The sequence below is a fragment of the Chionomys nivalis genome, chromosome 5 (genome assembly GCF_950005125.1).
Source record: "Chionomys nivalis chromosome 5, mChiNiv1.1, whole genome shotgun sequence".
NCBI lineage: Eukaryota > Metazoa > Chordata > Mammalia > Rodentia > Cricetidae > Chionomys > Chionomys nivalis.
The window spans coordinates 83,116,245-83,126,500 of NC_080090.1; the positions used below are offsets into that span (position 1 = coordinate 83,116,245).

A 10,256-nucleotide genomic window follows, 5' to 3' on the forward strand; every position below is an offset into this window, starting at 1 on the left:
ACGAAGGGGTTAAAGCCCCTTGGGGCACATGTCTTCACATCTCTAGGGCACTATTTAGTATTTATGTATTACAAGTCTGAGACAGTTTGAATCAGAAACAAAACGACATCAAGGATCACCCAGCAAGGTTGTGGCAGGGACAGACAGGACGGGGATGAAAACACCCTGACCACTGCTCTGTTCACCTTGGAAGCAGCTCTGTCACATCTGGCTGGTGCAATGCTACGCAGGAGGGTTGTCTTAGACCCCCATGCTCGGTCCTCTTCTGAATTTGGAAGTGCTGAGCTATGGCCCCATTTCCTGATCCCACCATGGGTGACTAAAATGGGGTGTGGTCTCCACAGAAAGGAGGTGCACCGTGGTGGATCTGCGGCAGGGCTGCCAGTATGAGTTCCGGGTTAGGGCTGTGGCTCCCTCAGGCCCCGGAGAGCCTGGGCCTCCGTCGGATGCTGTGTTTGCGCGAGATCCCATGAGTAAGTTAAGAAACGGATCCAGGATATGGGGGAGGGGTGTGCACGGTATAGCTCTGAAACTGTGAGACAGAAGTTCACAGGTCAGAGGCAGTCCAGAGGGAGATAGTAAAGAGAGTTGGGAGTCAGGGTTGAAAGGCCACCAGGATGAGATGTATCTTAAAGGATCTAAACTGAATTCAGATGGCTCCAGAGGCCAGAGATAAGGACTTCCCAAGATCATAGTATCTGCTGTGTGGCCTCTGGGATGGTCAGTCTCCGTGTTAGCCCAAAGGTGCCCCCCACCCACTAGTGGGTGGTCTCATGCCTGGGGACCGGGTGGCAGGAAGCTTCAGTTTTCTACCAAATTCATGCTGTTCATCCCTTGTAAGGTGGCAAGCATTGTTCCAAGAGCTAGGTGCCCCATCCCAGTCTCTGTCTCCGGTGACAGACAGCCTAGACCAGCTTCCCCCATCTGTGGTCTAAGTAGCATCAGAGATGCCAAGAAACATTCTCTGGACAACAGAAATACCAAAGGGTCTGACATTAAAGACAGATATGAGGCCAACCTCTCACACGTCCATCCCCACAAGAAAGACACCTTGATTCAATCCCTTCAGCTTCAAGAAGAGAATACTTCTCATGAAACCCCTATTAAAAGTGTGCTCCAAGGCACAGAGTTTAGAAGGTTTAGCTGTGCACCTCATAGAAACCTGCTGGTCAAGTCACCAAGGCAACAACACACTGGAGGCACTTGTGGAATCAGCTGTGTGACTGACTCTTGGCACAACTCCAATAACCATAGAATATTCTATAAGCTTACAAGGGATGGGGAGGTGAGCTAGCTTGTGTGCTTTTTCCTGCAAACAGACCAGATCTATCCTGTTTTACCACTGATCACTGGCTCTCTCACTAGTGGTGGGGAATGGAGGAAGCAGGTGTTCCATGTCTGCAGCAGCCACAGCAGTTGGCCGTATCTTCCAGACTTACCGGGAGCAAAGGCTGTAGATGGGAAGTGTCACTTGGGATCATTCTTGTAGAATCTCAGGCCATATGTAGTGATGCACACCTGCAAGCCTCTCACTAAGGAGCTGAATAGGTGATGCACATTTTAGATAGACAGATACATACAAACATACGTACGTACATACATACATACGTATGCAAACAGGTAAAAGGGAAGAAAGGAAGGAAGAAAGGAAAGAAAGAAAGGAAAGAAAGAAAGGAAGAAAAGAAATAAAAAAAGAAAGGAAAGGAAAGAAAAGAATGAATATCTTGGACTTCACCTCAGAATTCCCAAATTAGATCTGTGTTTTTAATGAAATCCCTCAATGATTTGAGTACATATTCAAGGCTGAGAATATGTACTAGACCAGTAGTTTTAGACATCACCACATGCTTAGAAATATTAGGGCTTCCTTACCAATCCTGGTGCCTCTGCTGTATCCAGGCTAAATAGATAGACGCTGGGGCTGGTACCTCACAGAGAGTTTAATGTACAGCCAGCCTTGACAGCCAGAACACCACCCCGCAGTGTTAGATTCAAACCACACACATGCCATGTCTTTTGCTTGTCCCAGGGTCCCCATGGGTAGGCAGAGCTGCTGCTGTTCCCATTTAACAAATGAAGAACAAGAAAGCCCTGCTGGTGTTGCTCCCAGCTAAAAGTTACAACTCAGCTACAGACATAGAACTCCAGTCCCCAGATACAACGGAGCACAAAAGTTTATCAACTAAAATACCAGCTTTCCATGATAGTTAGGGGTTGGCAAGTTGGTGGGTGAGCAAAGGAATTAACTAGGGACTCACATGCAGCGCTGGGGTACAATGCCAGTTCTAGGGAGGTTCTGCAGAAGCCCCTAAGTAAGAGAAACCCCAAGCCCCCGGCAGGAAGACTCCCCAGGGGAAGCTGACACATTCCTGAAATCTTGACCAGGACCTCCAGGGCCTGTTCGGGATCTCCGGGTTACAGACACGTCTAACACCAGCATCACCCTGAGCTGGACGAGACCAGACACCCAGGATGATGATGAAGCCCAGGGGTTTATCGTGGAGTTGTGTGACTCAGACAACCTTCAGTGGAGCCCATGCCATGTGGGCACTGTGCCAGGCACCACCTTTACAGTCAAGGGGCTACGGCCCCAAGAAGGCTACTTACTGCGGGTGACGGCAGTTAATGATGGGGGCCACGGGCAAGCCACTTGCCTGGACTCAATCGTTCACGCCATGCCTGCTGCTGGTGAGTGTCACCTCCTTCTCCACCCTGAGTGCTAGTGACCCTTCCTGAGAGGCACTGCTGTGCAGCCATCAGCTGCCTTCTTAATAGAGGGATGGCACTGAGCTCTGTGCCAAGCGCACCCCGCTTAGGACTGCTTTCTCATTACAGCCCCGGTCCTACATTGTTAATATTTTTGATCCCTAATTTTTAGAGATGGAAACAAAGGTCCAAGATGCTTTGCCCAAGACATCACCATTGTTATGACGCAGGGTGAGAATTGAAAGCAAGTGGCTCTGAGGCATGGGTGCTACTTAGAGGCGGCACATACCCAAGCTCCCTGTTTTTGGGAGTTGATTGTGTTTCCCTTTGGGCCTTAATTGCTAGAAGTAAATCCTCTCTCTGTCTTTGTGATCTGTACCAACTCACCTTAGCGGTCACAGAGGCAATAAGAAGGCAATTGCAATGGAAAGCTCAGAGCTCCCGAGTCCAGGGTCTTAGACTCTTGTGCCTGGCTCTGTCCCTGACTTGATGTGACCAGGAAGGTCACTCCCTGACCCAGGCTAATGGTATCTCAGACAACAATGTAGTTGTCCCCGGGATCCTCGCTCCAGATAACCTTCAGACTAACCCTGGAGGCAGCCTTGTCTCTACTTCTGACCCTCTCAAAAGACTGCCCTGTCAGCTCCTGGTCTTTCTCCCCCATGCGCCCCGCCAAGCCCTCTCCATCTGGCCCTTACACTGGTTCAGCCTTCTGTTTACATGCTGGGTGACCTGAACTGGAAGCCACTGTGGAGAGAGGCAACAAGCCATTTTGTGTGTTCTAGTCTTTCCCAAGTTCCTCATGGACTCCAGTACAAAGGATACACTGACCGTCAAAGCTGGGGACAGCATTCGAGTTCCTGTCTCCTTTGAAGTGAGTACACCTGGAAGAGTGTGTGGCGGGGCGTGGGGGCCCCAGAGGAACCAGAAAACTGGAGTCCTGGGGATACCTTTCTTCCTCATTCTTCTTTAGCCCTAGTCACAGTCTTGGGCTTGCGTCGGAAATCAGGCCCAGTGTAAAGCGGTAGGAAGGAAGAGGGTTCTTGAAGCCACAGCTGGCATCAGCTTCTTGGACGCCATTCTACTTTCCTGTACAGGATACACTCCCCTCTAGTGGTAGCTTCTGATACTGCACCTCCACATTAGGGCACCCCTCCCCTCCCCATCATTCATCTTAGTCTGGGGCCTACCGGAGCCCAATAGGGTGCATAACCATTTTTGTCTTTAGAATTTATTCTTATGCACATGATCCTAAGCCAATATCAACAGCACCTGTCTGTACGTACAGTAACTAGTGAAGTAGTTAGAAACACAAACTGCCGGGTGTCATCATCCGTCACTAGTTTGACTCTGGACAATATCTTACCCCTCGGTGTTTAAATTTCCTCATCTCTCAAACAGTGTGGAGCTGTTTCATTTCCCCCCTGAGCTGATCAAAAGGCTGAGACAGTGATAGTAGTAACCCGGGCCTGTTCTCTGCGCTTTCTGTGTGGTGCTAACTCATGGCCTGAACACTTAGGATCCTTATCCCTCTGAGATCAGATATACAAAGTGGAGAAGTCAAACCAGGCTTCCCTGCAGTTTGGCCCTTTAGATAATATGGACAGCTCTTGCTGTGAGTACACAGATCCAAGAGGAAAGGGAAAGCAAGCTGGGCCCCCAAAGACAGAAAACGCAGACCATCTCCTGGGGAGGATTTCTCTAGAGTGTTGCCTCCTCATGCTGACCCTGATGGAGACTGACTTGGTGGCTGACTCTCCTGCTCTCATTTTAAACTGTCTCTCCTAATGTCTGCACAACCTTACGGCCCGCCATGCTGCCTCTGGCATACGGTATCATCCCTCTTAATGCTTTCCCACCGGAAGCCTTGATCGTGACCCTTGTGTCGAAGAGGGTCTCTCTCAATTAAGCTCAAAGGGCAATGTCACGTCAGCTCCTTCCCTGAACCTGCCATTGTCCTCTCCTTGACCGTCGTCACAGTTCGAGGCAAGGCTGCATCTTCTATTTTCTGCAGCCTTCCTCTCTATTGCAGGAATTTCCAACTCGTCCCCAGCTTGATTGGGCACCGGGGAGGAAGGACCCCTTCCCAGTTAGTCTCCTCTCACTTCCACCCAGTATCCCACGTGAATCCAGAGCTGCCGTACTGTCCTGGGAACATCTAACATGGCAGCGCGCTCAGAGAGAAATCTAGACGTCTGTATATGTGTGGGACTGAGGGTCGGCACAGTGTCATGGAGTCTCTGGGCTAAGCTTCCCTTCCTATCCCATCATCCCACACACCTACGGGCTAACCCCACACTTCACCACCTCCCCGATAGCCTATTCCTGACCAAATACTTGTTCACCTCCAAGTGCTCGGGCACATCCCTCCTGCCTAGAATCCTCTTCTTGCCCTTCTACATTAGGCCCAGCTTACCTGCTATCAGTTTTACAAGATTTTCTCCATAAAGAACAAGGATGGGGAGGAAGGAATCACAAAGGACAGGGAGCAAGTGAGGCTAGTGGCCTTGGGTTCTCTCTCTCTCTCTCTCTCTCTCTCTCGTGTGTGTGTGTGTGTGTGAGAGAGAGAGAGAGAATGCACGTGATATGAAAGCAGGAAGAGGCTGATATCAGGAAGATACAGTGATAGATATGCAATAAAATGTCACAATGAAACTCATTATTTTATATGCTAACTAAACAATTTATTTGAACTTTAAAAAAACAAAGAAACTTTCTCTTCTCAACGTGTCTTTGCTCTTGTTTCTCAGGCTGCCCCCATGCCTGAGGTGACCTGGCTGAAGGATGGCTTACCCTTGCCCAAAAGAAGCGTGACCACCGTGAAGGATGGCCTTGCCCAACTTCTGATTCCTGCAGCTAGCCTCTCGGACCGTGGCCAATACACTGTGATGCTCAGAAACCTACAGGGGAAGGAGGCCACCTACAGCTTCTCCATCAGTGTGGCAGGTGAGGCCAGCTCAGCTGTGGACTCTCACCAAGGCTGCAGCTGACCTGGGCACAGGATGTTGTCCTGAGCATGCAAAGTGATCACACGGCTGACTAGATGTGTTGAAGGCACAGCAAGCAGGGCAGGAGGAAAGTCCTAGAAAGCCCCTGTTGTTCTTATTCATCCACGTGGGGACCCACATCCTTGCTTCTTCCCTGCTCCTCTTTTGGATTCCAAGAATGAATGCGGGTCCCACCATTGCATCACTGAAAGACCCCATGGGAAGAACAGCCCGTGACCCTTGTGCAAATTAAGATTGTCCCTTCCTGGAGTGACTCTCATTCCCCAGCCCTGAATAGCCTCTTATTTTATAAAAAAAAAAAAAAAAGAGAGAGAGAGAGAGAAAGAAAGAAAAAAGAAAGGAAAGAAGGAAGGAAGGAAAGAAAGAAAGAAAGAAAGAAAGAAAGAAAGAAAGAAAGAAAGAAAGAAAGAAAGATGTGAGCTAATAAGTATTATAATAAGTATTCTTTGGAAGTCATCTGTGGTGGTGAGTACCTATAGTCCCAGGCTTGGGAAACTGAGGTAGAATCCAGAGTTAAGGATAGACTGGGCTATGGTGGGTGAAACCCTGCCTCAAAAGAAAAAAAAAAGATTATTCTTTGGGGGAGATTTTTGTATACCCAGACTTAGCTCCCTCTGGCCTCTCGCCTGCCTGGCAGCATCGCATTCTGCAGGAACCTCCAGAGAACTTGGGGGCCCCGTAGACAACTTAGCAGAATTTCTGTGGCTCCTCTGAAGCATAACGTCTCTGTCTCTCTCTCTCTGTCTCTCTCTGTCTGTCTGTCTGTCTCTCTCTCTCTCTCTCTGGCAGCATGCCCACAGGCACCGGGACCCGTCTCCCTGCAGGAGAATGTGCCCGGGACAGTGACGGTCCAATGGGAACCCTCTCCAGATGAGGCTCAGGGCATCCCCTTGTACTATACAGTGCTGATGCGCTCCTCGGTTCACGGATCCTGGTGTGAGGTGGCCAACCGTGTCCACACCAACCGCTTCACCCTTCTGGGGGTCCTCCCTGGCCATGAGTACCACTTCCGGGTGCTGGCCAAGAATGAACTGGGGGCCAGCAAACCTTCAGACACCAGTCAACCCTGGTGTATCCCCAGGCAGAGAGGTAAGGATCCCTCCAAAAGGGAGGAGCTTAGTTGTCTGTCTCTATGACTGGGTGGAACCAGGGCATCTCAGTCTAGTCAGACAGGTAGTGGTCCTCCTGCTATCTGCCCAATGCCTGCCTACTTGTACAGATGGCCACTGCGTTGGATTCAGAATGGGCCCCAGCCCCATTAGCAGAAAGAGTCGTGCCATGGGTATTGGAATGTCTAGAGACCTATGGGTAAATTCTCAAAAAGAAACTGTGAACAATAAGTTAAAAATAGAAGTTCATATTTCTTTAAAAACAAAGTCTATTTTATAAATTATTTTTATAATCTTTAAAGATGTAGATCTTTAAAGAGGTCACTGGAAAAATAAGATTACAAAACTAGCTGTATCATTTCTCTTCTCAAAAATACAAAAATATCTGGAACATTCTACACCAAAGTGTTGGTTCTAGTCATCTATATGTATGTTCTGATTTGTACACAAAAATTTTAAAAGGTTCTAATAATTTAAAAAAATCAAAGCATAACTTTGGGAAAAGGATAAAAAGCGTTGGTTTGTACAGATGAGATACGGGAAGGCTCAGCTTCTGGGCCTTCGGCAGACGGCAGACTCTCTGGGTCCCAGTCAGGCCTTCCTGGCTCTTTAACCATCCTTCCCTCTGTCCCGAATTCACCACAGAGAAGTTCACAGTGAAGGCTCCAACGTACCGGGAACCCAACCTGAGCCAGAAGCCCCGCTTCCTGGTGGGTCTGCGGGCTCACCTGCTGCCCCAGGGCTGTGAGTGCCGTATGACCTGCGCTGTGCAGGGCTCACCGCGGCCCCATGTCACCTGGTTCAAGAACAACCAAAGCTTGGACAGAAACCCCGCGCTGTACAGCACTGACATGCTGGGTGTGTGCTCCCTCGTTATCCCCAGTGTGTCCCTTAAGGACAGTGGCGAGTACAAGGCTGTGGCCGAGAACCCACTGGGTCAGGCTGTCAGCAGAGCCACCCTCATTGTGACAGGTAATAATGGCTGCCCTGGCAGGGGACCGCATGGGCATGGGAACAGAAAGGGCCTGTCTCCTCTAGATGACTCAGCTGGTATACCATGAGACTCGGTTCCTCCCTGCCTCAATGAGTATTCTATCATGTATTTAAGCCGACCATCACAGAACCTCCTGGGGTTTGATTTGCCCGTTTGTAAAATGAGATATTGACTACTTTATGGGCATATACTACCCAGCTAATTGTCCCCATGTGGCCTGACACATGTCTCGGGATGGGATTTAAGATACTTGCTCTGCAAATGCTTTTGCACCTGTGTCAGACAGAGGTATTTAAAAGAGGACGCCGAGCCTCTGAGAGGTGGGCTCCTTTCAGCAAAGCAAATAATACATGCCAATAAGAAAATGCTTTGGTGGCACCGGGTCATCCCGTCGCACCCAGAACTGCAGAGTCTTCACAATGGGACAGGTGTGGGCGGGGACACTGCACTTCAGGATCATCTGACAGATTCCCTGTCTTACAGAATGCAACTCCTAGCCCCACTTGACCTGGAATCCTAGCCTTGCCCCACCCCACAGCCCCAAGATGGATGTCACCTCTCTGAAGCTTTACTCCTGATGCCAACACTGGCCTGAGGAGCCAGTCCAGAATGTCAGTGGATGTTCCTCTGTGAGATAGGAACAAGAGGGCTTCTGGTGAGATGTGACCAGAAGGGCCAAGTTGATGGGGAAGTAGAAGAAGGGTGGGGGGTATGGTATTGAGTGGAATCACTCTAGATGGAGCTCCAGAGAGAGTGGTCCACGGGGTGGAAGCTGAGCTCACTCTGACCACAGGAAAGTCATGGAGGATGGAGGCCTGGGTGAGGGCATCGAGGATTTGTGTATGGAATTCTTTCTGTTCTTCATTAAAGCGACAGACTAAGAACAATGAGTTCTTTGCAGAGTGACTTGGGGATGATAGGATGGAGGAAGAATCCCAAAACAAAGGCCTCTGAATGGATGATGGGTGGGCTCTGGCTGGCGTGGGGGGAGAGTGAACCAGAATAGTGCTCGCCTGCAGCAGGGCATAAGAGCCAAGTCAGGCGAGTAGGTCTATGAACCAGAGGCTCCTTTTTCCTGGCCCGTACTTCCCATATGCCACTGTCCTGCAAAAACTCTGGCATCGGCAGGATAAGCCTCCCTAAAAGTGTGAATGGAGACTATGAGCCACTTGTCCCTCCCTGGAGCCAGGAACCGGCCGGACTGAAGCGAATTCTCCTGCAGTCTACTCTGAGGGTTCCTGTCGGCAGGGAGAGGGGAGATTATCAAGTGTATGAAGATTTGTTTCTTACACAAGGCTCCATGAAGCCTTCTCAGTTTTCCCATAGTTCCACTGCCCCATGGCACAGGTAGGATGGGACCATCTCTATGTGAGCCACCACTACCAAAACCTATAGGTATACCTCTATGCCTGCATACCTGTACCTGCACCCTCCTGGAGGGATGGCCCCGTGTCTCTGGACACCCAAGAAATAAAGTGTTCTGGAGTTTGCAGGGGCCGGAGTGCCACGTACCGCGGCCCCAGTCTGTGCTCTATGCGCTAGACCCCAGTTTGCAAGCTTGGGCAAGGGGCTGGAGGTTGAGAACGCAGACGCAGAGACAGACCGACACGCAGACCTTTAAACACTGATACCAAAGCCCCTCTTTATTAGCACCACGTAGGCTTAAATACACTGCAGTCAATGGCCATCAGGTGAAAATCCCATCCTCTGATCCTCTAAGCTAGGCACAGCTTCTAGTAACTTCACTTAGAAGGTTCTAGGAGGAAAGAGCAGCTGAAGACCAGGACTCAGTCCCAACACTGGAGGAAGGGGTGAACCCTGAAGAAGGTCAAGCCCGCCGTCTCCCAGGATGTTTCAACCAGGTCCGATAGATTACCCGACAAGAGGGCACCCAATCTGCTCGGCCTACCCTCTCTCTAATCATGGGTTCCCCTTCACCTGCATTCATGGTAGACTTGGGCAGAAGAAACAGAAATCATCGATCAAGGGGCTGGGAGTGGGTGTTGAAAGCGCCTTCCTATGAACTGACAGTGTGTGGTTGAGTTGAGGGTTCCACTAGGGATGTTCCCCACAGGCGGGAAAACCAGAATGCCTTTGTACAGACAGGCTGTGATTCATTCCTGCCTTCACCGAGGAAGCTGCCTCTGCCTTGTGATTGCAACAGGACAAGAAAGAAGGAAATTCTGGGAATTTGAGTTCAGGCCCCATGTTTGTGCCGCAAGCACTTTACCAAGTCATCTCCACAGCACCCGAAAAAAATTCACTAAAAGGCATTCCATTTCATACGACATAGAGAGCCAACCTAGAAATACCACCAAGGACACATCACCATCAGATGGAGAATCTTTGGTTATAAATCTTGTTGTAATAACAGAAGTAATACCACACCGCACCTCTCAAACCGCCCCCCAGTTCTGTGGTGTCCCTGCTCAGGCATCA

General features: G+C 49.8%; 1 protein-coding gene across 1 annotated transcript in view; it reads left to right on the forward strand.

Moving 5' to 3' along the window:
* Igfn1 (immunoglobulin like and fibronectin type III domain containing 1) overlaps positions 1-8,653 on the forward strand; it is a 41,063-nt gene extending 32,410 nt beyond the window's left edge. Inside the window, 7 exon segments of the mRNA XM_057769144.1 lie at positions 345-473; positions 2,386-2,688; positions 3,492-3,580; positions 5,457-5,652; positions 6,504-6,803; positions 7,469-7,795; positions 8,301-8,653. Coding sequence (XP_057625127.1) covers positions 345-473; positions 2,386-2,688; positions 3,492-3,580; positions 5,457-5,652; positions 6,504-6,803; positions 7,469-7,795; positions 8,301-8,314 — 1,358 coding nt within the window. The 3' untranslated portion in view covers positions 8,315-8,653.
* The last annotated feature ends 1,603 nt before the right edge of the window (positions 8,654-10,256 follow it).